The 27,298-nt window shown below is 36.2% G+C and overlaps 3 protein-coding genes across 29 annotated transcripts; 1 reads left to right on the forward strand and 2 right to left on the reverse strand.

The window, feature by feature from the left end:
- Positions 1 to 461: 461 nt before the first annotated feature.
- On the forward strand, positions 462 to 4,122 carry LOC107604772 (fructokinase-like 2, chloroplastic). Of its 2 annotated transcripts, none has more exons than XM_016306453.3 (6): positions 462 to 828; positions 1,008 to 1,125; positions 1,298 to 1,557; positions 1,641 to 2,293; positions 2,709 to 3,180; positions 3,652 to 4,122. In XM_016306453.3, the coding sequence occupies exons 2-6, from the start codon at positions 1,019 to 1,021 to the stop codon at positions 3,909 to 3,911; spliced, it is 1,752 nt and encodes a 583-aa protein (XP_016161939.1). In that variant the 5' UTR covers positions 462 to 828; positions 1,008 to 1,018; the 3' UTR covers positions 3,912 to 4,122. The 2 variants fall into 2 exon arrangements, with proteins under 2 accessions (XP_016161939.1, XP_016161938.1); XM_016306452.3 differs by having other exon boundaries at positions 469 to 828; positions 1,036 to 1,125.
- Positions 4,123 to 4,649: 527 nt separating this feature from the next.
- Positions 4,650 to 11,241, reverse strand: LOC107604773 (folate synthesis bifunctional protein, mitochondrial). 25 transcript variants are annotated; one of them, XM_088491880.1, is made up of 6 exons: positions 10,933 to 11,191; positions 9,290 to 9,531; positions 8,175 to 8,387; positions 7,354 to 7,441; positions 7,144 to 7,263; positions 4,650 to 6,778 (listed from the first exon to the last, which is right to left on the reverse strand). In XM_088491880.1, the coding sequence occupies exons 5-6, from the start codon at positions 7,208 to 7,210 to the stop codon at positions 5,298 to 5,300; spliced, it is 1,548 nt and encodes a 515-aa protein (XP_088348006.1). In that variant the 5' UTR covers positions 7,211 to 7,263; positions 7,354 to 7,441; positions 8,175 to 8,387; positions 9,290 to 9,531; positions 10,933 to 11,191; the 3' UTR covers positions 4,650 to 5,297. The 25 variants fall into 25 exon arrangements, with proteins under 25 accessions (XP_088348006.1, XP_088348005.1, XP_088348004.1 ...); XM_088491879.1 differs by having other exon boundaries at positions 8,175 to 8,430; XM_088491878.1 differs by lacking the exon at positions 8,175 to 8,387 and adding an exon at positions 7,534 to 7,785 and having other exon boundaries at positions 10,933 to 11,173.
- A 2,322-nt stretch (positions 11,242 to 13,563) lies between these two features.
- Positions 13,564 to 16,840, reverse strand: LOC107604770 (uncharacterized). 2 transcript variants are annotated; one of them, XM_016306446.3, is made up of 3 exons: positions 16,523 to 16,837; positions 15,443 to 15,955; positions 13,564 to 14,286 (listed from the first exon to the last, which is right to left on the reverse strand). In XM_016306446.3, the coding sequence occupies exons 1-3, from the start codon at positions 16,790 to 16,792 to the stop codon at positions 14,050 to 14,052; spliced, it is 1,020 nt and encodes a 339-aa protein (XP_016161932.1). In that variant the 5' UTR covers positions 16,793 to 16,837; the 3' UTR covers positions 13,564 to 14,049. The 2 variants fall into 2 exon arrangements, with proteins under 2 accessions (XP_016161932.1, XP_016161936.1); XM_016306450.3 differs by lacking the exon at positions 13,564 to 14,286 and adding an exon at positions 14,314 to 14,692 and having other exon boundaries at positions 16,523 to 16,840.
- Positions 16,841 to 27,298: the final 10,458 nt, after the last annotated feature.

A 27,298-nucleotide genomic window follows, 5' to 3' on the forward strand; every position in this document is an offset into this window, starting at 1 on the left:
GTTTCACAGTAATATATACATACAATTATTTTAGAATTAAAAAATAATTATTCAACAATTTAATCACCTGAAATTTCAGATAGTAGAGATGGAAATTGGGTGCCATTAAAATGTTATTCTCTTTTTGTTCACCATTACTATAAATTTGAAGGATTCAAACTTAGGATAAAATATGTCGTTTTGAGCGTTTGGAGACCTATTTGTTCTATTTAAAAAATTTTTATCCATGTATATATCTATAAGACTATAACAGTCAAATTAATGCATCAGGAACCACATTAAATTTCGTTGGATTTAACAGATCCATATGAACAAAAAAATTTAAATATCCTGATTTTAAGAAAGTCAAATACTTAAATATATTATTTTATTTTCAATGACGAAAATATTCGAAGACAAAAAATTAGGACCTATTTCTCCTTTTTGTTTTCTTTATTTTATTATGTTTTAACTTTTATCAGAAGATTTAGGATTACACCCTTCTCTTGCCGTTGCACACACTAAAACCCTTTGCTTCTCAGTTCTCACCTCTGCCTCCCGTTCTCTCTCCCACCGTCGCCTCTGTTAGTGGCGGTTGTCTGTCGCTTCCGCTATCTCTCAGTATCTCGCGTTCTTCTCAGTTGGGCTTCGCATCTTCCTTGTTCGTCTCTGTTCGATGCCGACGGCTTGTAGTCATTCTTTGTTCTCTGACTTCCCTCTGTCATGTTCGTCTCTGTTCGTCGCTGACCGCTGTGTTCTCTCTCTCGTTCGACTCCGTTCATCGCCTCCGCCGGCTCTCTCTCTGTCTCCCTGCTCTATCTCATCCACCCCACCAGTTCACAACTTCAGGTTGCCATTAATCATTATAATGCAAATCTGAACATATTTATTTGTGTTGTTAATGGTTGTAGAGATTGTAGGCTGTGTTTATCTTGTATGAATGTGTGTTATTAGTTAGTAATTAGGGATTTAGGATTCTGATATTAGAACTTGATGTTGATGATTTGATAATATGATATATTTTTCAGGATGTCTGATAATGTTGTATCTTCCTAGGTCTAGAAGGAAAAATGCATTCCGAAATGTAAGTGATCGTGTGTGGAAGCATGGGATTGATATTCAAGGCAATGATGATGTTGATAACATGTAAGAGGAACAAATGGATTTGAGTTTTAAGCTAATTGTCTGTAAAATTGTTAACTTCCCGCTAAGTGGACATGTTTGTTGATTTAGAATACTAAACATTTATTCTTTAGTAGAAGTTTATCTCTGTAAGACTCTCGAGTTTGACAACAACCTTGGTTCCCTGGGATATAAGGTCCGGATGTAAATGGAGTCATGTGGCAATGGCTAGGAGGAAAGCTTCTCTTGATTCTGATATAGGAAAGTCCAATGAAAATGATGCAGTGGTGGAAAAGAAGACTTCTAGATCATCTAAAACGAAGAGGGTGACAGCGAGGACAAAGAAAAAATCCACAGATGGGTCCCCTGAGGAGAACATTGATGCTTCCGCCAATGAAGGCTTAACTTCCTCTAGCGATGATTCCAAGAAGAGAACTCGAAGGACTCGAAAAAAAGGTGCCTTAGTCTTGATGCTGATGATTTATCTGTGATATATATGCTTTATTTTAAGTGTTGTCTAAACCTGCTATCATTTATAGTTACATCTGTATCTGCTGATTTGGAAGAAGATACGGAAGTCAAGGAAGAGAAAAAGGTTCGAAGACGAAGGAAACCTAAGGAGGAGAAGGTAATTATAGAGAATAAGGCTAGCGAAGGTGAAACAAGTGACCAAGAGGAGACTTCCTTTATTGAAAATGTGGATGATGAAAGTGATGATGACTTAGAATGGGTAAATTATGATGAAGAAGATATTAGCTATACTTATGGTTGGCCTCCCCTTGTTTGTTGCTTTGGAGCCGCACAGTATTCCTTTGTTCCTTCGGGGAGGCCAGCCAATAGGCTTATAAATCATGACATTCATGAAACAATGAAGGATGCATTGTGGAGCCCTGAAAAATTTGTTAGGGCCCCTGGTACCTCGGCTGGTAGTGTTGCCATTGCTCTTGCCAGCTTGGGTGGTAAGGTTGCTTTCATGGGAAAGCTTGGTGATGACGATTATGGTCAAGCAATGCTGTATTATATGAATGTGAATAAAGTTCAAACCCGATCAGTCCGTGTTGATAGTAGAAGGTCTACTGCTGCGTCAACGATGAAGATTGGTAAAAGGAGTAAACTGAAAATGAGTTGCGTAAAACCCTGTGCTGAAGATTGTTTGACAAAGACAGAGATAAATGTTGATGTGCTGAAAGAGGTATTAACTTGAAGCCCATTTAAGTTTGTATTTTATAGTGGTAGGTTATAGCCTTATAGGCTGATTATTGTTGATATAACACCATTATAGAGCTTGATAATGCCTTTTTTCATTTCATGGAACCATCATCCATTGTTAGCAAAATCAGAACTTGGAAGATTAACCAACGAACTATTTCATTATCCTATTGTCTATTGTGTTGTTCTGTATTTACAACACTTAGTCTGTTGATATGGCGCTTTGTTGATGGACATGTTAGTTAAAGAGTAATTTGCATTTGAATGAAAAGTAAAAATATGAAATGTTGCCACCATTACAGGAATGATTGCTTTCCTTATTGCATTTTAGGTCCTCTGATTGATGTTGATACTTTTTGTTTTTCACTGCTTGAATAATTTAATAACATCTCCTGCAGGCAAAAATGTTCTACTTTAGCACACATTCTTTGCTTGATCGTAACATGAGATCCACTACACTACAAGCGATAAAGATTGCGAAGAAATTTGGAGCAGTTGTTTTCTATGATCTAAACCTTCCTATGCCGCTATGGCAATCTAGGGAAGAAACTAAAACTTTCATTCAGAAAGTATGGAATCTAGCAGACATTATTGAGGTCACTAAGCAAGAACTAGAATTTTTATGTGGGATCTCACCAACAGAAGAATTTGACACCAAAAATAACGATTGGTCCAAGTTTGTCCATTATGAACGTGAAGTGGTAGAACCACTTTGGCATGAGAATCTTAAGATTTTGTTTGTGACTAATGGAACTTCCAAGATACATTACTACACTCAGGAGTTTGATGGTGCTATTCTTGGTATGGAGGACCCTCCAATCACCCCATTCACTTGTGATATGTCAGCATCTGGAGATGGCATTGTTGCAGGTACTTTATAGTGAATTTACATTTAATAATGTCTTTGCCTTAGAAAAAGGACCAATAAATCTCTTTTAAATCATGTCTGACATTGTTATGAAAGAATATTTGACATGAATAGCTTTCAAGTCAATAAATTCTCAAGGAACTTGTATATATAGCCTTTGGAAGTGTTTAAAAGCATGTCTGGTTAAAAGGACCTCTCTTGCTTCTTTTGGGGGGTGTTTGCGTCTTCTGAGTTCAGTTTTTGAGGGGGGAAGGGAAGGGAAGGAATTAAAAGGTTTGAAAAGTAAAATAGGTTCACTGATACTCTTCAAACCCTTTTCTTCCTTTCTCTTCAAAGATAAAGTAAATCAACATTATTATATATAGAGTTGCACATACATACTTTCTAGCATGAATTTCTAACTGTTAAGAGTGGCTTTAAGATGAAAATTCATGTTTATCCCAAAACTAATGGCGTCTTCTCTTTCTTTTCAGCTCTCATGCGAATGTTAACAGTTCAGCCTGATTTCATAACTGATAAAGAATACCTGGAGCGTAGCATCAAGTATGCAATTGATTGTGGGGTTGTAGACCAATGGATTCAAGGCCGAGTGCGTGGCTTTCCTCCGCGCGAAGATATGGATGACGTGATTCCCGACGACAATGGTATACGCTCAATTACTGAAACCGAGTACCGCACGATAAAGAGTGACCGAGAATTAGAGCCTGAGGACGCATTAGAGCCTGTTAGTTGATCCATGCGCTTAGTAATATTAGTTTTCCCCTTATGTTTTCGCATAGAATCATAGTGAGGCTTTCATCCCATGTACAGAGAACTGAGTGTTATTTATATATTTGCCCTTGTTGTTTTTCCGTTGTTAGTTATAACATTAGGCATTTGTATTAACTTTTTTTGGCTATATCAATGGCATCGTCATAATCAAATATCAAAGAAATTCCATTCCACGAATCGTTGTTGGGAGTTGGAATTTTGTATTTTCTCCTATGTCCTCTAGTAAGATATTGTGTGATTTTTTCTTACAAGTTTTCACAAAATTTATGCATCTTTGCTAAATTACAAAAGGTTATGATCATGTCTAAACTGCATATAATTCCAAATTTTTTTTCCTCGGAATTAACCGAGGTATGCCTTATGCTGGACGAATCACGAGCATTTTTTCCGGAATTGAATGCTAAATTAATGTGTTATTGTCAGTTACCTATATAATTGAACGGATATTTTCCTTCTCTCTCTCATAAGCGCTTTCAATATCATTATTCATTAACAACAAACTAAGCACATACTCTTCTTAGTTCAGTTACAAGCGTTACAAAGACTGGTTTCTTTTTTTTTTTTTTTTTGTTCTCCCATGAATCAGGATAGCTTTTTTATTTTCCCACATTTACCATGATAATCCATTTTGGTAGCTTTCCCTTAAGTTATTTATTAGAAGAAAGGAACACACTTAAGGCTATTTTCAAGAATTTTTAAATGACGGAATCTCCTCTAATTTGTGCCATTCCTTCTCTCCTTTGCCTTTTCTACCATCACTCCCAAACAGACCCTATATATGGTCTCAAACCGTGGAAAGCTAAAAGCTAAAATACCTTGACATTCACCTTTTTTTTCTTTTCCTCCTGGGATATAACAGATCCTTTTTTGCATATATGACCAAAAATATCTGTCAATCATAAGCTACAAGTGAAATGTTGAAACAAAATTTGAGAATCAAATACAAAGGAAGACTAAGGTTTATGGGAATTTCTTAGTTGAATAGAATTGGATCAAGAGTGAAGATAATGCACATGATAAATTTTTATTGGTGGACTTTTTCTATTCTAAAAAAAAAAAATGCAATCTTCACTCTTCATCTTAGCATTACCCAAAGTTTATTCAACACTGGTAAGGACATGCTGATTATTCTGGGTGTAAGCTTTATTCCCATTTGACATACACTTCCATTAATTGTACTCCATGCTTCTCTGCTCCAGTCAGCACTGGCAACATGTCAGTGTTCTACATGACCTTTAGATGCGAGTGACATGGCAAACAAAATCAGCAAAGGCTTTGTTGCATAAAGCCAAGTCCATGTATCAAACGGGAGTATCAAAAGAATTCAACATCAAAGTTGGTGACAAATTCATTGTCTAGATTTCATGGCAGAATGTTTATGTTTTAGAATTGCATCGCACAGCTTCACAGCATCACAATTATCTTTGACATTATGCACCCTAACAATGTTAGCTCCAGCCAGAACACCCGCTGTTATAGAAGCAATGGTAGCAGGATCCCTCTCAACAGCAGAAGGTCTGGAACAAATGTCACCTAGAAATCTCTTTCTTGAGGGTCCAATAAGTATAGGAGCACGAGAGATGGCAAAGCTACTCTTGGCAATCTCAGCTCGGATTGCAGGAAGTCCTGTGAGGATATCCAAATTGTCTTCAGTTTTTTTCGAGAATCCAATACCAGGGTCAATAATAATCCTCCATGCTGGAATTCCTGATAGTTCTGCCTGCCTAACCCTTGAATATAACTCGGAGGACACCTCCTTGCAAACATCATCATATTTCAGGTTTTCACTGCTCTGCATAGTGCATGGGTCCCCCCTCATATGCATCGCAACATAAGGAACATCTAGATCTGCAATGACCTTGAACATATTAGGATCTAACTGCCCTGCAGATACATCATTTATAAGATGAGCCCCTCTACTAACTGCTTCTGAAGCAACATCAGAGTAGAAAGTATCAACAGATATGAGCTTTCCCTCTACCTCAGGCATTGACTTTACAGCTTCTAGGACAGGGATTAATCTACTTAATTCTTCTTCAACAGAGATCCTAGATGCCTTTGGTCGCGTAGACTGAGCACCAATATCAATTATATCTGCTCCCTCTGAAATCATTGATCGAACTTGCGATACAGCAGATTCCACAGACTGGAAATTCCCCCCATCACTAAAACTATCTGGGGTCAAATTAAGGATGCCCATAACGGAAGTTCTCAAGGACCAATCAAGTAAGCCATTTGCAACAGGCATTACCCTACATATACCCTCCTGTCCAATAAGCGATTCCCCACCTAATTTTTCCCATAATTCATATAGTCCACCGGAATGGCTCGAAAATGCATGCCAACTAGCAACTGTATCATTGTCACTAGCTGATCCCAGTAAATCCATCAAAGGGGCGATAACAAAAGGCCGCTCCCAAATTCTTTCATGAGGTATATTGAGAATATCAGATCTGACTTTATATTTACCGTAGAATAAAATGTCTAAGTCGATTGGCCTTGGACCATACCTTATTCCATCGGTTCGCCCGAGGTCCTTCTCAATTCTTTTGAGAGCAGCCAATAATTCATGTGGACCTAGTTTAGTAACAGCTCTAACTGCAGAGTTGATAAAGCAAGGTTGATCAGTAATGTATGCCGGTGCTGTCTCATACAAACAAGCATGCCTTGTGACCTGTATGCCTGACTTCTTCATCATTTTCAAGGCTTCCTTGAAGTTATGAACCCTATTACCTACATTACTTCCCAAAGCAATCACCACATCCTCATCTTGTGAGTGAGCTTCCACTGAGGAATTTTGTGCTGTGTGAAGACAGGAGAAGCTCGATACTGCATTCAAAATTAAAACAGATCAATGAGGACCACAAAATAAATATACAGTTTAGAAACAGTCCAATTGAATAAAGCATACAAATAAAGGGGGAAAGGGGGGAATAATTCATTCATGCTCTACAACTTGATTCCGAAGTCTTATGATTAAGAATATTTGGCTTTTAAAACTTCAACTAATGAAAAGCCAGTCCAATGACTAATACAGGAATAAGACCTTTTACAGTTACAAGATTTAATTCACAACACACATGGATCTGATTTGATTTTCGATATATGGTCATAGAAAATTCAATCACAAAAAAAGATTTGATGAAGCTTTACAAAAAGGCAGCTTGGTTGAGAAATTTAATTCTAAACATTACCATTAAGATACTTTCTGGCCGTGAAAACCTGATGCCTGGGCAGCCCCAGACACTTCAATATACCCATCTGAGCAGAGGCTTCCGTCTTGGAGTAACTTTGAAGTGAAATATGCTACCTCTCTGGTTTAATGAATGAATTACACTACAAGAAGGCATGGCAAGGAACCAATATCAAGAACCCTCAAAGCACATAGATAAATAGAAGAAAACCTGATATGCTTTCAAGGACTGATCAGCAGCCTCCTTTCTCTTATCAACATACTTGATTTTGGCCAGATACCGATAATAGTTCCCCTTCCTGCAAATGACAAAACAAAAACAATCAAATTCCAAATTCCTCAAACAGAAAGACGTCAGAGAGAATGAAAAGAGAGAACAAAATCCCCTCACATTTTATAGAAGATGACACTAGGTACACCACCAGAACAAGATGGAATAAGGTTTTCATCAATAAGAGCCATGATATCAGTGCAGATATTAGTCAACTCAGATTCAACTTTGTTCCTATAATCCTTAATCATATAAGTAGCCACCATCAAGACTTCAAGTTTAAATAGATACTAATTTTATTCTGCATGTGAAGTGTGTATGCTACACAAATCAGTTGCAAGTTCCAAATGATATCCAAAATGCCTCCTGTCACTATTTATCCAAGAGTGATTCTGATTCCATGTTGTTATAATTTCATTATATAGAATTATAGATTAAACCTCTGTGAAAATGTATGCAAAGAAAATTCCAGATATGTTAATGAGCAGAATAAAGTCAAAGGTTAGTACCTATTGCAAAGAAGACCAATGACAGTTATGTAGGTACCTAAGTGAGAAGCAATGTAGAACAGAGTAGAGAAGAGGGCTATGCATAACTGGTAGATCAAAATTAATTTTAACACAAGATGCTAATTTAAGAATTTTACTCTAACTAAATGATTTAAACAAAAGAAAAAGAAAATGACAAAGGTAATTACAAAACCCCAAGAACCCAAACTCCAAGGCAACAGATTGTGTATGAAGGAGCAAAAAACACCGTACCCAGAAGAAAGATGAAGTTGTGAACGGTGGTGGTGAAGGTTAAAGAGTTGCGCTAGCAGAGAAGACACCTACTACGGCGAAGGAAGCAACCTCATCGGAACACATACACAGAAGTGATTGGTGGTGCTGCGAGGTTGCCGATGTCCTTCCCCTAGAGGCGTAAGAGAGTCAGAGAGAGTTGAACACCAATGTGTTATGCGCCAGTTTGGAGAACTGGGAGTTCCAATTTGAGAGAAATTAGGAACTAGGTTTGGTCCTGGTTAACGACGTTAAAAGAAATTGCATTTAAAAAAATCTGTTATTTTAAATCAGATAAGATTTTTTAACCGGTTTGATCAATTTTTGGATTATAATGAACAGCTCTAGCTAAAATATCTACAAACAAATGACGAGCTAAGATTAACTGATTAATAACTTTGTGGTTGATTAGAACGTTAGATCTAAGGAAATTTAAATATCCAGTTTTTGATACAATGCAAAGCAATGTGACAAAAAAAAAAAACACACGGTTTCTTAAGGATCCAATTTTCTTTAACCAACATAGAAAAGGAAAAAAGAGGGAAAAAATCCATCCACACTAGTCCAATGAAACCTTTTTTTGTTACAAAGATCCTTTGCCAACAAACATGGATCTGATTTGCTTTTTAGTATTTTGACGATGGTCATAGAAAATTCAGTCACAAAGCTTCAGTGAAGATTTAAAAAACTGAGCATTCCATTAAAAAGAGCAACTTGGTTGACAACTTTAATCTTAAACATTAACATTAAGACACTTCAGTATACTCATCTGAGCAGAGGCTTTCATGTTGAAGTGACTTTGAAGTGAATATGCTAACTCCCTTCAATTGGGTGTTCTTAGTTTAATAAATAAAAAGATGTTTTTTTTTCCAAAGGTGCTAATTCTTCATTGATTAGAAAGAAATTGGGCAAAAAAGCCTCAGACAAGATATATAAGGGTTTCTGGCAAAAAAAAAATCTACAATTGGGGGAAATGGGGAATCAGACTTCCAAATTTTAGTTCAAGCACAGTGAAATCCAAGAGCAAATTGACGCCATCCTAAAAGGGTAAAAGATATCAGAATTTTGTTGCAAGAGCAGCAGGAGCTTGGAGTTACCTGGACACCAGGAGAGGGAAATGAACTTGCGAACACAGTTGCGAGATTGGCGGCAGAAGAGAGTCTGAGTCGTCACTGGACAACGACTCCCCCTGGAGCAGTAAGGGACATCTTCAAAGCAGAGGCGGATAGAGTCTCTAATGTTTCATGACTACCCAATTGTTTGGGGTAGGGTAGTCAAGGAAACCACGGTTGGGGAAGCAAGACGGAGAAGGAATCAGAGCTTCAGAGCGGCTTGGCACCTGGAAGCAATGGAGGAGGAAGGGGGAGTTGCAGATTAGATTCATTCATGTGTCTGGGGCAAGGTACTGAGAACCGAACCGGTCATTGAACCGCTCTAATTACTGGTTTATTGGTCCAACCGGTCTAATCATGATTCAACCGGAAAAATCGTTTTAAAATAAAATAATAAATAAATTATAAGGTGCTTTATGCAAGTAAACTTATTAGAAATATGCAAAACTCTAAAAACATGAGAAAGTACCTATTGAAAGTTTCCAATTACAATTGTTACCAAATATATATGACCGTTTTAATGGAAAAGCATCTTATGTACAATACATCATAGAGGTCACATTCAACAATTTTATTGACTGGAAGCTCACTAAAAAAACAAATAAGTATCCTTGATTCTTTGGCAACCAAATGATTGAAAAGATAAGTGAACATAGACCAAATATGCAGGGTTGAGCACTGACATTTGGGGAATTAGCAACACTCAACATCTAAAGCAGAGAAAACATTTGTACAAAACTAGATATTAACAGTTTATAATTTGTGGAAGCATAGACATTTTGCTTATGCTATTGCTGTGAAACATAATCATTAATAAACTTCAAAACTTAGAATTCATGTAATTTGTTTATACTACTGGTTATTAACAATCTATATATTTTGCATAACTCATGACATTTGCTTATGTTTTTTTGTGGGAATTAATTCTTAATATTCTATAGTTTGTGGAAGCTTTCTTCTCCTTTTAGTTTCTTATTTCTTTTTTTCAATGGAAACAAGATTCAACAACAAAAATTCAACAACAATAAAAATTCCATCATTCATTTTAATCAGAAAAACTAGGAGTATTAGGATTAGCAGCATCATTCGAAATAGGAAGATTGGCAGTTATTATTGGCAGATGCATTGTTATCACCAATTGCTTCTTGATTAATAATTTAATACTATCATCCATAACTAAAATTAATGAATCATTCACAAATTTAAAAACCGCAACAGCACAGCCAGAAAATTAATAGCAGCACAAAATTAATACTACCAACAGCATTCAGCATTCAGCATTCAGCATTCAGCATTCAGCAACAAACAGTATTTGATTTGATTTCCATTTTAGCATTCAGCAACAAATATTACAAAACAGCAACAAGTAATCCCTAATCACACTAAACCTGAAATCAATAAAGCTAACAGAGCATAATCCCTAATTACAAAACAGCAACAAGTAATCCCTAATCCATTTTTAGCAGCAACAAGAAAATTTCAACAAAAATTTCAGGAATTAAAAAAAGAGCAGCAGCACAAAATCAATTATTTGATTTCCATTAATCCATTCACAATTTCACATTCAAAATTCAGCAAACAGAGCATAAAAGGAAGAGAAGAACTGAAGAAGTGAAAGCAGTGCTAACCTTCGACGGAGACACGGACGGCGACCGGCGAGACAACGGCGACCGGCGACACGGCGGCGAGCTGCTCCAAGCCTTGAACAAAGAAGCCAGGGAGGACAGGGACAGGGGGAAGGAGGACGCCGATCTACAAGAGAGGGCCTGGGCTACAAGAGAGGACGCGGAGGCGCCGACAGCACGGAAGGCGGCGGCACTGCGGCAGAACCGTTGCAGGGAGAACCTAGGGTTTTGGTTGGGTGATTCTGAACTGCGCCGACAGCACGAGGGGGGGGGGTGTTGGGGGAAGGGGGGTGAGCGGAGTGAGGGCTGAACATTGGGTTTTTTTTTTTTCAAAAACAAACATCAAAACGGCGCCGTTTAACAAGAACCGGCCGGTTACCAATCCGATCCAACCGGCCGATTCAGCGGTTTTCAAGTGGTTTTCGAATGAGCAATTATCCGGATCGGACCATTTTCATCGTCGGTTTTTTATTCGATCGGCCGGTCCGGTTCGGTCCAATTTTCAAAACCATGATCTGGGACGGGTTATGGAGAATTGGGGCGGCTTTCGATGTATTAGGGGGTGGGTGGGTCTCTTTAGGCCGGTTTTTCTTCTTGTGGTGTGTTGTTGGGTTTGAAAAAAAACAACCTAAAGAAATGAAACCTTCCTAGTTCCTATACAATTTTAGGCGAATTTGATAACCATTCGTTACACAATTTGACTAAATTTTGATCACCGAATACATCTAATTTCATCAAGAAGGGGGCAGATGGGAATAGGGTCGAAGACGGTGTCTAGCATCTACAGATGGGCTTGGCTTCAATTTGGTAGAGATTAATGTGAGCAAGCCAATTTATTCAATCTCTGTGGCATACAGTTTAGAAAGGAAAAGTATATGGAACCAAGAGGTTACTAGCAAAAAACTAAACAGAACCACATTAATTTATATTAATAATTTATTTTAAATTTTTTAAATTTTAAATTTTAAAAATTTAAATTTGATTCAGTAAACCTAATTAAAACCTATAAAAATCTTTCTCTTTTCTCTCACATTAACCCACCCACTTCCGACAATTACACACACAGACCTCTCTCTCTCACCGTCAGGTTCTCTCCGCCTCCCCATTGCAACCCACTCCTCCGATCGCTTCCACTTCCAGCCGAAACTGTCTTTACCAGATCAGGAGCTCGTGAACCTTATGTTCGGACTCGGGTTCGGGTCTCGGAGCTTCCGCGCGTCAGCGCACGTGACTTCTCCCTCGGAGCCGGCGTCAGCAGCGACAGGAACAGGCGCGTCGAGACCGAGTAGCTCCAGCATAGGCCTGAGGGAGCCTCCTCAGAGCACCGTTTCAACGGCAGCCTGGCACACGTGACAGTTTCCAGTCCACAGTAATCCAACGGCACCGTTAACCGGGTTAACCGTTCGCCCACATGCTTCGAAAAGTAGAGACTAAAAAAGAGCTGCACAGAATATATATTTTTGCTTTTGAAGGTGGACTTGGTTGGAGGGTACTATGATGCAGGTGATCATGTGAAGTTTGGATTGTCAATGGCTTTCACAGTAGTCGCACGGTAGCAGTATCATCACGATGTTGTTCTCTACGTTTTGGGATATTAGGTATAGTTTTGATTATTAAAGAGACTACAAACTACACGATTACAGAAATATAAAAAAAAACATTCATTTAATATGAAAAAAATCCTAATACTTAACAAAAGAAATATCCAGTTATATTTTAGCAAAAATAATTAAATATCTATAAAATTTTAAAAAAATATAAAATTCTTAAAGAAATAGAGATATTCACATTTGCAATATAAAAAAATTCGAAAAATATATAAAAGAACATCCATTTAGTATGAAAAAGAAATATTCTGATACTTAGCAGAAAAAACATCCATATATATTAACTCGTAGAGATTTTGGATTCATTCAAAGATATTTTAACTGGTTTTTGCCTAATACCCTTTTAGTTCTCTAGCATTGTTCGTTTAAAAAAACATATTTGTGGATTATACCCAAAAAACTTAAAAATAAAAATAAAGATAAAAAGCATATCGGCAAAATCATAATTTCACTCAATTATATACAATCCTTCGCCCGCAACCGCAATTGTGTTACAAGCACTATAGATCGGTGACAAATAATGAAGAGAAGTAGAATTCAATTCAATAGATTAATATGGTGTTTCATTATTTAAATTTAACAAATAATAGGGTGTAACAAAAATAATTTCGTCCGTACTCAATTAAGAGGTTGTGGTTCGAGTCTCCTATCTTTTTAAATTTTTTGCCAATGAGTTATAGCTCAAATGGCATAGACTCCCTATACTCAATTAAGAAGTCGCGGATTCAAGTCACATATCTTTCTAAATTTTTGCCAATGAATAATAACTCAAATGGCATAATCTCTCCATACTCAATTAAGAGGTTGCGGGTTCGAATCTCCTATCTTTGTAAAAAAATAAAAATAAAAAATGATTCCGTCTTATTCCAACCGAACCTCTTTGTTCCCCTTCCTACTATGATATATGAACGGGATATAACCCGATTATGATATAGAATTGACTAATTATATGATTCTTAGTTTCTTGGATAATAAATAAAATAAGAAAGATAGGCGCACCGACACACGCGGGGTACACACAAACATGTTATAATTACCATCACTCGTTTCATATCATTAAAACGTCCCAATATTAACAGGAATTCAAATTCACACCACTACATCATGCAATATTTCTTTAGCTTTGAAATGTGCAACAGTAATGTGGTGAAAAAATTGCCAAAAAATCATAATGACCTTTAATCGAATGATCTGAAAGTTCACGCTATTAAACTCCTAACAAATGGTATAAAGCACTTCATCAGTTGCAAATTTGTGACTTACTCAGGTCCTTGCAGAAAAACAGTAACTCCGTAAAAAATTAGTCATCTCTACCAAGGCCATGAAAGCTGAAAAATCTGAAATCTGAAATCTGAAATCTGAAATCACAATTCAAAACCTCAGATAATACTTTCTTTGAAAGAAAAATTGGCTGAAACATTCCTTCGAGTAACATCCAACATTATGTTCCTCTAAATTTAACTGACATACTTGTACAAAACTGAATCCAGGCAAAAGGGTGACTTTTGACCTTTCAAGAAGACTCTGTTTCTGTGCTACCATTGTTTTCTTTAAGAGCCTCAGAATTTTCACTTGCGACTTGCTCCTCTTGCTGTGCTTGCTCAGGCTTTGCAGGTCCCGGACCAGCTGATACCTTCACCATTGATGGTCGCAAAAGTCGGTCACCAAGTTTAAAACCTTTCCTGAATTCTTGGATTATGATGTCATCCTCAAACTCAGTTGAATCCTCGCGCATAATTGCTTCATGTAGCTTTTACAAGTAAATTGCAAATTATAATTTATCAGAAAAATTTATCATGAATATCAATCAGTCTTTCATACCTCTGAAGATCACCACATGAAATATTCAAAGAGACTAACGCATTGCGTTTCATTCAATGAAGTGGCTGATGCAAGCGATTTCAAAGTTCTATAATCTTACAGCAGCCAGCTAAATATAATTCTCTAAAAATATGTGTTGAGATTCACATACATAATTTGCTACAATGCTCTCCTTTTTTGGCAATTTTGTCATACAGATTCAGACTCACCAAGTTGGCTCAAAATAATCAAGAATTGCCGAGTTAAAAACGAATCCAGGTCTTCATGAAACCTGAATAAGCTTGATTAAGCGTTTGAAAAAGTTGATTGAATTTCGAGCCAACTGGTTTCCGTGCCTGCATCAATCATGTATGACATCATTATGCAAAAATGCAGAAGAAAGGATAGGGCCAACAATATACTTCTAAAACATTGAGATAATTTTCATATAAGGAGAAAAAGACTTCAAAATCTCACAGTGATAATCCAAGGAAGACAAATCATATTGAACAAGTCAAACAGAACTCAATATGTTTGAATTAATGGTAAGTAATGCAGTAGAGAAGAATGGAACACAAGGTTGTGGAATGGAAGAGGAAAATAGAGTATTTTTTTTACTTCATTGTTTCAATAAAAAAATAGGTTCTATCACAAGACACCCAAATTGGGAGGACCAAAAAATTGGGAATTGTAATGGAATCGGGAGGAAATAATTCCATCACTAACCATTCCATCCTACTAAAATTTAAGCAATTCAAACAATGGAAGCTATTAAAATACCTTGGACTCCATTTTCATCTCAAACCAACAAACCAGACAGAATAAGAGCAAAGTGTCCCCAAATGAAATCGACAATTACACTGGCAAGTGTATGGGTCTTTTTTACTAAACTACTAACACAACTTAAATAAATACTAACTGTTTTAAAACTATCCTTCTATTAAAAATCTAAAGAAAAAAAAAGAGGGTGGGAGGGGTTCTATTTTTGGACAAAACATTATAACCTACATGATAATAAGAGTTTCTTCTCAATTGAAAAGTCAAATTTGTTTGACATCCTGGAAATAAAAATAAAATAAAATAAAATAAACTTATTACCAACTTACCAATGGATCAAAGGGTTTTCCAACTGTCTTAACTGGTTCAACTCCAAGTGCAGTAAGAATTTCCATGAACTGTTTATATATGCTCTGATAGCTGTTGTTTATTTTCTCCTCTCCTTCTGTCTCCACCTTGATCTGAGTTTTTGCTCTCTCAAAATTATCCAATACAGGCAACAAGCTCTCCATAACTTCCCCCTGTGCATTAGTGACCAGAGAAAGGCGATCTCTCTCGGTTCTCTTCCGGAAATTGTCAAAGTCTGCACTAATCCTTAGAATCCTATCCTTCTCTATTGATAACTCTGCAGATATCGAAGCTATTTTCCTTTCAAGACCTATTTTCTCATCTTCAATGGACTTCAAATATGATTCCAGCTCAGCAACTATGGCTTCATTATTATTAGCTACCGCTTCTTTGTAAGATTGCAGTAACTCTTGCAAGGGTGAAGATTCCTCACTTTCATCAGCCTCACTAACCTCATTATGGCTAGCACTGTCCTCTACATCAACAGCACCATCCTGTTACAAGAGTTCGCCAGAAAACTGAGCTAGAACACGGAAAATCAACTAATCCTAAAAACTCTTGACTCATCATTTTCTTTATCCGAGATAGTAAAAGTTGCAAATATCAAAGATAGGTATGCATTGTGTGTGATTCTTAGATAAGCTTCTTAAGAGAACAAAACCAGAATATTTTTGTTTTCCTTTTTCAAAATAATATATCCAACCACAATCTAAAGTTCATAATTTCAGAGTCACAGTTTGCCCAAAATAAATTTGTATTCTGGAACTGTCCAAGATTATAGCTTTCCTCAGGTATCATAAACAATTAAAATAAAACTATCATATTATCAATATACCATTGAATATCGCCTCAATTTTATATAGCATCACAAAATGCAAAGTATGATACACACTACTTCAAAGTAAGTCAACATAAAAGTCTCTCATTCCAGTACAGTCCTTCTCAAACCAAGAAATTTTGCAATCCGAAATTCAACTGGGTTCCAATTTCACCCAAACACACAAAATTTGAAAGGAAACAAAAAAAAAAGAACTTAAATTTAATTCCAAATTGAAACTCACCTCAAGCTGAACCTCAGGCTCTTGAACTTGAGGCGAGGCCTCGGTGTCTCCTTCGAAAGCGAAAGGGGCGAACTTCGTGAAGCGCAGGGAAGGAATTGAAGGGAACCGCAAAGTGGTGAGGGGCAGAGTGGTCCTTCTGCGGGTAGCAGTTTGTCTGAAAGAGGGAAAGGCAACGCATGAGGGCTTGGTGGCGGCGGCGGCAGAAGAGGAGGAGGAGCGCGGCGGCAGGATAGGTGGCCGGAGAATGGGGGTTCTAAAGACAGTGGCCATTTTGGAGAGGAAAATGAAGATTGAAGAGAGGAAGATAAAAAAAATGGATGAATTAAAAAAATTGGTTAAAAAATTATTAATTAATTAAAAAATTAATTAATAATTATTTGCTTAAAAAATTAATTATTCTTGAAAATTCTTTTACTATTTTTTTTAATTAATTACATAATTATTAACTTAAAAATTTCCAATTCTTTTGTCTTAAGCTACCCTCGTCCATGTCAACCTATGCAAAAGGGTTTGCCTTGTGCCTTCTACGGTCCCTCCTTAGTAGGGGTGTCCGCGGATTGGATCGGATCGGATATGGTCGAAAATTCGATCCGATCCGCACAATTTCCATCGCATCGAATCGGATATGATATCCGCACTTTTTAGTGTCGAATCTGATCCGATCCGCACATTTACGAATCGGATCGGATATTGGATATATCCGCATAATTAAACATTTTCTTTTTAATCATATTTCTATGTAAAAGAATTCGATAAAAATATTTTTTTCATATTTTTAAACTTATTTATTCCTAAAATATTTTTAATCAAACTCTCTCTAAATAACAAAAATAAAATAATACAATATATGAATAATAATTACTAACTAAAACATACAAACAAGTAAATATAATACCAAACATATATATTTATTTATTTTTTAATTATTATAGTACGGATCTGCGGATCCGCGGATCGGATATGCGGATGTAGAGCAGATATCCGCGATCCGATCCGATCAATTTGCGGATCGGATCGTATCCGCAATTTTCGGATCGGATGCGGATATTTACCGCGGATCTGCGAATACGATCCGATCCATGGACACCCCTACTCCCTAGTCCTTTATCCTTCCCTAATTCTTTATTGTTGTTCCATGCACCACCACCAGTCCACCACCACCACTGGTCTAAAAACTAGAGTCATATTCTTTCCAATCTATTATCCTCTTAATGACTGTGCTTCTACTATACAATTTGATCAGCTAAACAACAACAAAAAAAAAAGTTTAAAAAGAAAAACCAAAAATAAAATTTGAACAATAAAAAATCAGTTCAGCAGCAGTTCTAACAATACAAGTTCTGTTCATCAACATTCAGCAACTCTATAAATAAAAATTTAGCATAAGCTAGTTTTAGTTTTGTTCACATTTAAAACATGAAATGCGAAGAGATTGACTTACCAAAACAAAGAGCGGCCAATGACAAAGATACTGACGACAACGATAAAGAACGATCTTGTTGGAGGCGATGAAGACGATTCTCCTCTAACGCGACGAAGAAGGCAATGCTTCTACCTATAATGTGATGATTCTGCCTCTGACAATTCTCCTCAAGCGCGTGAAAACGACATTCTCCTTGAGCTGGGTCAAGTACATGACAGCGACATTCTCCTCGACTGGGTCAGGCATGCGAAGAACGTCATCTCCTCAGGCTGGGTCAGACACGCGATGACGACGTTCTCTTCAGGTTGAGTCTCAGGCGCGTGACGACAGTTCTACAATGATCTTGAGAGTGAGAAGTGGAAGCAGTGAAAGAGAAGGAGCTTGGCGTGAGAGGGAAGGAAGATCGCAGACAGTAATAAAAGGAGAGGTGGAGGCATATTTTCCAACTTAGTATTAATTTAGTAATTACTTAAAGTGATAAGCCATATTATCAAAATTCGGTGGCTACCTCAGCATCCTTCTCGTTGGAAATGTGCTCTGGCGAGTCCAGGGATACGTTTGTCAATTTTTAAAATATTTTAAAGACTATTTTGTCCATAACAAAAATCAAGTACTATTGTGTCAAAATCTTTCAGGTTTCGAATTAGTATTTACCTCTATGTATAAACATAGAAGAAGGAGAGATTACGTATCTAATGAAGATATTATTTTATACGAGAAATAAGAGAATATAAATTCAGTTATTAGATCTAAATAAATAGTTAGATTTAAATTTTAAAACAAAATTAATTTATTTACATCTTTTTATTTATTTATTTTTTAAACCAAAAGCGTTATTAAAATTGAAATTAATAAATAATCAGTATTAAAGCAAGATCTATGATTTTTGTGATTAAAATGTTTAGCATTAAATATTAAGTTATGGATTTCATCGTGGAAAACGAAGGCCTTAACTCTAATGAAAATATATTAAATTTTAGTATTTTTTTAAAATTTATTAAAGAGAAAACTGAAAAAAATAAAATTTTAATATATTAGTATTTTTTTTTCTAAACATAAAAAAATCTTTAAAATACTAAAAGTAAAAATAAAAACCAATATACAAAATACGCATGCCTTTACGCAGTGATACTTTTTAAATTACAAAAATATTGTCTATCAATTTTTTATATAATACTAATTTAAATATTTAAAATGCGTATAAATATAAATATATAATATCACTACGTATAGTTATACTTATTTTTTAAATTTTTGTTTTTATTTTTAGTATTTTTGAAATTTTGTATCTTAAGAGAAAAAGAAAGCACTTTGTAAGGCAATAAAATTTTAATTTTTCATTTCGTTCTTTTATAAAATATTTTTTTCAAAAAATACTAAAATTGAAAACAAATACATATTCTCATCAGAGTTAGGACTTTGGTTTTCTACAATAGATTTTCTTTTTGAAATATTATCAATCAGTAATTTAATATTTAATGCAAGAAATTTTATTCACAAAAATAGTAGGCCTTACTTTAATGCTAATCATTTATTGGTTTCAATGCTTTTGGTTTGGAAAACAAATAATTGAATAAATGAAGAAGGTCAAATGAATTGATTAATTTCAAAATTTAATCCTAATTATTTATTTAGATTTAATAACTGAATTTATATCTTCTCATTTCTCATATAAAGATAATTTTTTTATTAGATATTCATAATATATATTGGTTTCTCACGATATCTCCCAGCCAATAGACTAAGAATTAATTTGTCACAAATTAGATCTTTATTTAAAGATTTTTTGCTAACAAATGAGTTACTGCATATATAAGGTAAAATTTAAACCCTTGACACTTAGTTAAGTAGACTAGTGAACTAACTACTTATTTAGATTTAATAGTTGAATTTATATTCTTTCATTTCTCATATAAAGATAATTTTTTATTAGATACTCATTTTATATATATATATATATATATATATATATATATATATATATATATATATATATTACAACCATAATCATAAGGATATTTTTTTTAAATAATTAAAATAAATATTTTATTTACTAAAATATATAATTTGTAATATTTTTACTAAAATGCATTGTAACTCTTATCTCGTTTACAATGTAAACGAAATAATACTACACGTATCTCGTTTACACTGTATTTGTTTACAGTGTAAACGAGATACGTGTAGTATTATTTCGTTTACATTGTAAACGAGATACGTTACGACAAATTTTCAGCAGCTATAAAAGAATGTGCAACCCTTTGTATTTTTCACAAACATTTCACTACTTCTTCTCTACCTTTTTCTTCCGAAAATAAGCCAAAATGTCTAGTAGTAGTGGATATTTGGTTGTAAGCGTGTATCTCAAATGTCATGTGAGAAATAGTGACAATGGGGTGATATTTGAGTGTGAGAATCTCATTTTGTTGCGTGCCCGATGAGTAAGTTGTTTGTCCGAGCTGAAGAGACTGGCGTTGGTGGAAGCGAGAGAAAATCGATGGAAAATGAAGTTTTTTGGTTTCCTCTGTTTTGACTCCATGGCGACGAGCATGTGCGTCTGATGTTTGACATCCATGGGGGAATCATGGCAAAACAAGTGATGGAGCTTTCTAGGAGGTTGGTGATGTCAGTGGCGGTGGATCTGGTCAGTCGAACTTTGTGCAAGATGACCAACCTCTCGCACCTAAACCGATACACGTTGCTAGTCTAGTGGAAGACATGGACGTTGACGGTGAGGACTCAGACGAGGAGTATATTGCGGATAGCAATTAGAGTGGTTCTTCTGAAGATGATGACAAGGAGGAGTTTGTACTGGAGATCCCGTTCGATCCATCACGTCGGTATCTTCTGTCTGTCCCGCATCCAATTCCGGCCTTGTCATCTGTACCCAGTCACTGTTGTACATTGGATCTAGATGCGATATAAGAGAAAAATCCATTTTCCAACACGGGTGAAAATGATTACAACTTAGTTGGTGGTATGGAGTTTCAGGTTGGTCACACATTCAAAAGCAGAGATGTAGTCATGTAGGGTGTGAAAAATTACAGCATTCACAAAAATACTAAGTACCAAGTTGTGGAGTCAAATCGATTAAAGTACCACGTGCATTGCCGACAATATGAAGCAGGCTGCCCTTGGAGTCTCCATGTTGCTCTCCGACAGAATCTCGGATATTGGTAAAATCAAGTTTACTTATCTTCTATATTCTCAATTACCATTGTTATGCTTGCTGTGCATGTCAACTACGGTTGTTCTATTTCATTAGCGAGGTGTATAGGATGGGAGAAGCGCACACGTGTTTAGCATCTAACATGTTTTAGGACCACCGACAGTTAGACAACAGTCTCATCTTCTATGTCATCCTCCCGTTGATACAATCCATCCCATCTGTCATTATCCATGTTCTATAAGGTGCAGTTAAGCAAAGTTATCACTTCAAACCCTCGTACAAAAAGGTCTGGATGGCAAAGAAAAAGGAAATTGCGCAGATATAAGGTGATTGGAAGGAGTCATACAATAAGGTGCTGAGGTTGCTACAAGCACTGCAAAGTTGTTGTCTCGGAACGATATGTGACATCAGTGTTGTACCGTACTATGATGGGCACCTTATGGTTAGGGGTGGCAACGGGTAGGGTAGGGTAGGGTTTGAACCCAACCCTAACCCTACCCGCGGGTTGAAAAATACCTAACCCTAATCCTACCCGCGCTCAACCCGTGGGTATCCGACCCTACCCACGGGTTGACAAAAAGAAACAGTATAATGACACAAATATTTCATAAATAACACAAGTATCTCATACACAACATAACCATCAAATAGCACAAATTATCCCATGAGCATTCAAATAACACAAATATTCAAACAACACAAATTATCCTACAAATAACACAAGTATGTCATACACAACATAACCATCAAATATTAAATTACACATAAAAGTCTTTGTCTAAGTAAATAACATAAACATAAATAAATTATTTAATTTCATGTCTCCATAAGCTTTCCATTTGTTGCAACAACACCATCACTAGTCTATGACTTCAGATACATCATCATCATCATCATCATTTGCAGTTTGATAATCAGGTTTTCCACCTATAAATCAAAGATAATAAATTTATTTATTAATCAATCTATATATAAATTTAACATTAGCATAAACAAATAGAAAAGTTAAAACATAAATAACCTCTTTGACGATATGCTGCCCACAACCAGTTTTGATTACACATAAGAGCTTCCACAGTATCTTCATGAAGACTACCACGATGAGGAGCAATTACTCGACCACTTGTTCTAAAAGAAGACTCAGAAGCAACAGTAGACACAGGGATAGCAAATATATCTCTGCAATTCTTTGAAGTGTTGGAAATCTAGCCCCATTCACTTTCCATCAAGCTAAAATATCAAAGTCGGCACTCAAAGGATGAACATCTTCCTCTATGTAATGATCAAATTCAGTCTTCACAAATGAACCATTTTTTCTCTTCTTTTGTCTAATATACAACTGGTAAGCAGCATCATCATCTTGCTCTGCATTCATCTGTAGCTTTTGTGTAGAATCCTCAAATGCGTTACTTGAATTAGACAGATTCTGTTGGTACTCATGAAGCAAGTCATAGCATATCTGTTTGATCCTCTCAATCTTACTTAAGCACTCATCTTGATTTTGACATAACATTGAGAATTTATACTCAAGCGTAGCAAGCTTATACCTAGGATCTAGAATGACAGCAACACCCATCATGCCATGAATTTCTTCCCAATACTTATCAAATTTTACCCTCATACTACATGCCATATTACTAATCAATGGATTTGGAGAAGCAGACCAATTTTTCAAGACAACATTTATATCACATACTTTGTTAAAATAAATGTTGGCTGTTGGAACTTGAGTACCAGAAAATAATTGTGTCACGTCATAAAACAACTTTAATTTACCACAAATTTCTTTAGCAAGGTCCCACTCCTCATTGCTTGGCAAACTTTTGTAATTAGGATCCTTTTGTCTTAATCGAGGAAACACATTTCGGTATAACCATGCAGTCTCTAACATCACATAAGTGGAGTTCCATCTAGTTGGACAATCAAGAGCTAATTTTTTTGTAAATTGAACATTTGACTTACTACACCAACTCACAAAGGTTTCATGTCTTTTAGGGGTTGAAGTCCAATACACCACACTATCATGAATTTTTTCCACACTTTCCTTAACCAAATTTAGACCATCTTTCACAATTAGGTTCAAGATATGAGCACAACAACGCATATGCAACATAGAACCCCCAACAACAAATATTTTGAATCTAAGCGCCCCAACAACTCATCAACCATAGCATCATTAGTAGAGCAATTATCCAATGTAATAGTTGACAATTTTCTATCTATGTTCCACTCTAACAAAACTTTCATTAATGCATTCGAGAGCACTTCACTCGTATGAGGAGCGAGAACATAAGTAAAACTGAAAATTGTTCAAAAACATATTTCAATTATTATCTAAAAGATAAATTAATTTCAAGTAAAAAAATATTAAAAGTCATATCAATTACTAGAAGTATAATTTATAAGATTACCTTAATACGCGCATTTGCAAAATCCATGAACTATCAATGTAGTGTGCCATGACAACCATGTATCCTTTTTCTTGGTTGGAAGTCCACATGTCAGTTGTAACTGCTACTCGACTATCATTTCCATCCATTATCTTAGTCATGTTAAGCTTCTCCAACTCATACATTTCAAAAATGTCCTTCTTGATTGTGTTTCGACTAGGCACTTTAAAAGTTGGTTGCATTGATGCATATACTTCCTTCATGCCAACATGTTCCACAAAAGATAAAGGGTACTCATGCATACATATGGCCTTGGCAATACACCTTCTTGTATAAGATGGATCAAATACAAAAGCATCTGCAGCACTCCTTGTATGTTTAGACAATGAATCAGCAATTGTTGATTGCCTAGAGTTTGCTAATTTGATCCTTTTACAATAGTGGAGCACATGATTCTTCAAATTTGTAGTTCCATTTCTTGGATTGGCTCCAAGAATAGATTTGCAATGGTTGCATTTTGCCTTCCAGTCTTTTTCCTCTTGAAATCGACTAAAGTATTGCCAATAAACACTCTTCACACTCGATTTGTTGCTATTTTCAATCGAAGCGGACTCATCTGGAACAAAATTTGCAGTTGCTTCCACTGGGGGTTCTTGTTGTTGTTCTTCTACAGCCACATCTTGTGCCACTATATCCATGTTGGTACTTGACATTTCAAAGTGAATTTCCTAATCCCTACATATATATATATATATATATGTGTGTGTGTGTGTGTGTGTGTGTGACATGTTTAAATACACTTTGTACAGATAGTCAGATATACAAATTACAACTAGTCCAAATAAAATCAAATTACATAATCAAATTATACACACATACATATAAAATAAAATTAAAAAAAAAAGAAAATAATCATCTTGTCAAAGCTAGTCAAAATTTCTATTTTCTAGTCACAAGATTTTAACTTCACTCTTTTTGAAAAGGTATAAGAGCCCCATGAGAACTAAAATAATCCCTATTAACTAATTATTGAAATTATATTTTTTTTTCCTCTTTAAACTTTTGATAATGACAGAAGAAATTGGAGCAAGACAATTGAAAAAAAATAATCAAACAACAACTTTAAAGATACACAAAGTGATGATTTCCTGTTTCAAACCAGAAAAGATATGTAGAAACCATTCCACCAATTGAAACATGCCCAATAATTCAAGTACGACATTAAAATTAAAGCAGTGGATATAAAGCCTTACTCACTAGACAGGTTTGGCTAAATGAACCAAATCACAACAACATTGCTCCATGCCATGAATCATAATTCAACACAATTCATTAATGAACCAAACAACAACAGCATTGCTCCATGTCATGAATCATAATTTAACTCGATTCATTTATGCTTAAATTTTTTTTAAGTTCTAATAAGCTTATTTAGAGTTCAAAACCAATGATGCCAGCGCCAACAATCACAACATCAAACTCTTAAGAAGAACAACTGCAAAATCATACCAATTGGATTCATTATGGCACATAAAACTTAAGTTGACTAAACCACTTCAACAAATTTATTAAACTACCCACAGCAAAACCACAATAATTGTATCAATCAAATTACATACAAACTTGAAACTTCTATTCAAATAACATTAACTTCACTAGCTCTAAATACTTAGATCCACTAATGCACACTAACTCTAATTCACTCAACAACAACACTACTGAAAGCAAAATTTTTAGAAAAGTAAAATTTTTTCTACTATTTTTTCACAAAAATTTACAAACTGAAACTCTCGTTACAAACTTTCTTAAACCCTAAAACAAGCTATAATTCAAGCAACCATTCACATGTTTACCAATTTTAAATTTTTTTTCCTAAAATTTTTTCCCATACAAACTATACAATTTTAGAAGTAACCTCAAAGTCAAATTTCTAAAAGAATAAACTTTGCATGTCGCTAACACGGTATGAAAGTACAGAGCTGCCAAAGCCAAACACAAAACAAGATTATAGATCTTACCTAATAGAAGCCCTTCGTGAACAAACTGGTGACAGTCTTAGCTTGCAGGTCTTCCTCTTCCTCACAGCTTGAGTAGTTCAGGGAATTTGCCTTCTCTTTGCTTCAATGTAATTTCCCCTGTAAGTCAATAGAAAGACTTGTTATCAAAGGGCGAGTGAAAGATTGACATGAATTAGCTCTTAGAACACTCACCCAAACTTCATTCGAAATAGTTAAGGCATTTCGACAGAGTCCAGAGAGATTTGAATTTGAGAATTGAGAGAAGAGGACTAGAGTTTGCGCCGTTGAGAGAGAGTGGCTGTGAAAAATCTAAATTGAGGCCACTAGATTATTCAAAATGGTATTTATATCTCATTAAATGGAAAATACTTTTTATAAAAATAAATGAGTAAAGTTTACAAATTAATAAATTTGGTTCAGTGGCTAGGAACCTTTTGCACATGCTTAAGGTCCTTAGTTCAACTCCCATATCTAACATTTTTAGACATATATAACACATATTATGGGGGGTGCGGGTAGGGCGGGTAGGGTTGAGGCTCAACCCGCACCCTACCCGCTCCGCAGGCCAACCTGCTCCGCGTCCAACCCTACCCGCAGCGGATCGGGTTGGCAACCCTACCCGACCGGGTTGGGTTGGGTTGGGTACCCGCGGATAGGGTCTATTCTGCCAGGCCTACTTATGGTTCATGATTGCAGCATGTTTGATAAGGTATTTTGAGCCTTCCCTGCCTGTGTGGAGGCTTTCAAGCATTGCAAGTCATTCGTCTCCGTCGATGGCACACATCTGTATGGCAAATATAGTGGTGTTTTGCTTATTACAGTGGCACACAACGGTAACAGCAATATCCTTCCTGTAACCTTTGCAATTGTTGAGTCTGAAATGACGGAGTCATGGTTTTTCTTCCTTACCAACCTGAGGTGACCCGTCACCCCACAGGAAGGCATGTTGATTATTTCTGATAGATCCCAGGTGATCAAAGCTACACTAAGAGCTGACGATAGTGGTTGGCATCCTCCTAGAGCGTTTCATGCTTACTATGTCTGACACATGGATGCGAACTTTATGTCTCATTTCAAGTCTACTGAGAAAAAGTGGTATCTCATAAATGCTACTTACAGTCCAAGCAAGGTTGGTTACGAGTGGTATATGGATGCATTGAGGGGTTTGTCGCGAGAGATGATGGACTGGGCTACTAGGTTCAACAAAGAGATTTGGCTAGAACACTGCTACTTACAGTCCAGCAGAGGAGTGCATCCGACAATGTCTATGGTGGAGTGGTGTGCTGCAGAGCATAGGAAATGGTACGTCCGTGCTAGCACCGTAGATCCTCAAGACATAGAATGACACATCTGAAAGTCATCTAGTAGTGGGAGCCACCGGAGATGGACCTGATTATTGGACTTATCAGTCATCAGGTAACCCCTCGATCATCAACAATATGTAGCACCTCGTGTACTATCGGAGGGTGGTTGGATCATTAGTATCGGGCATCTGTCAGACACGTTCCTGAAGCCATGTCAGCTTCAGGGAGAAAGACTCCTTCCTCTGCATTCCCTGCTGCTAGACTGCAGGAGGACTGATTCCGAGTACCAACTCCCAAGCCCGGTCCCATACCATGTATAAAAGTCACAAAAACACCCACCCATCCATTAGCGCGTAGCCTGAGGTGGTATGCGACATCCTGCAGGGTGATGGTGCACTCACCCCATGACAGGTGGAAAGTGTGAGTCTCTGGACGTCAGTGCTCCATAAATACCATGATCAGAGACTTGTCA

The sequence above is a fragment of the Arachis ipaensis genome, chromosome B6, assembly GCF_059453495.1.
Source record: "Arachis ipaensis isolate K30076 ecotype BB chromosome B6, ASM5945349v1, whole genome shotgun sequence".
NCBI lineage: Eukaryota > Viridiplantae > Streptophyta > Magnoliopsida > Fabales > Fabaceae > Arachis > Arachis ipaensis.

Excerpts from the sequence above, each read along its gene's own strand:
- LOC107604770 (XM_016306446.3), bottom strand. The coding sequence starts at position 16,792 with ATGGCCACTGTCTTTAGAACCCCCATTCTCCGGCCACCTATCCTGCCG. Across the intron at positions 15,956-16,522 it reads AGCCTGAGGTTCAGCTTGAG|GATGGTGCTGTTGATGTAGA; the intron begins GTGAGTTTCAAT and ends CTCTTGTAACAG. Across the intron at positions 14,287-15,442 it reads GAAAACCCTTTGATCCATTG|CTACATGAAGCAATTATGCG; the intron begins GTAAGTTGGTAA and ends TACTTGTAAAAG.
- LOC107604773 (XM_088491873.1), bottom strand. The coding sequence starts at position 7,210 with ATGGGTATATTGAAGTGTCTGGGGCTGCCCAGGCATCAGGTTTTCACG. Across the intron at positions 6,779-7,143 it reads GGCCAGAAAGTATCTTAATG|TATCGAGCTTCTCCTGTCTT; the intron begins GTAATGTTTAGA and ends TTTTGAATGCAG.
- LOC107604772 (XM_016306452.3), top strand. The coding sequence starts at position 656 with ATGCCGACGGCTTGTAGTCATTCTTTGTTCTCTGACTTCCCTCTGTCA. Across the intron at positions 1,126-1,297 it reads AATGATGATGTTGATAACAT|GTCCGGATGTAAATGGAGTC; the intron begins GTAAGAGGAACA and ends CTGGGATATAAG. Across the intron at positions 1,558-1,640 it reads TCGAAGGACTCGAAAAAAAG|TTACATCTGTATCTGCTGAT; the intron begins GTGCCTTAGTCT and ends TATCATTTATAG.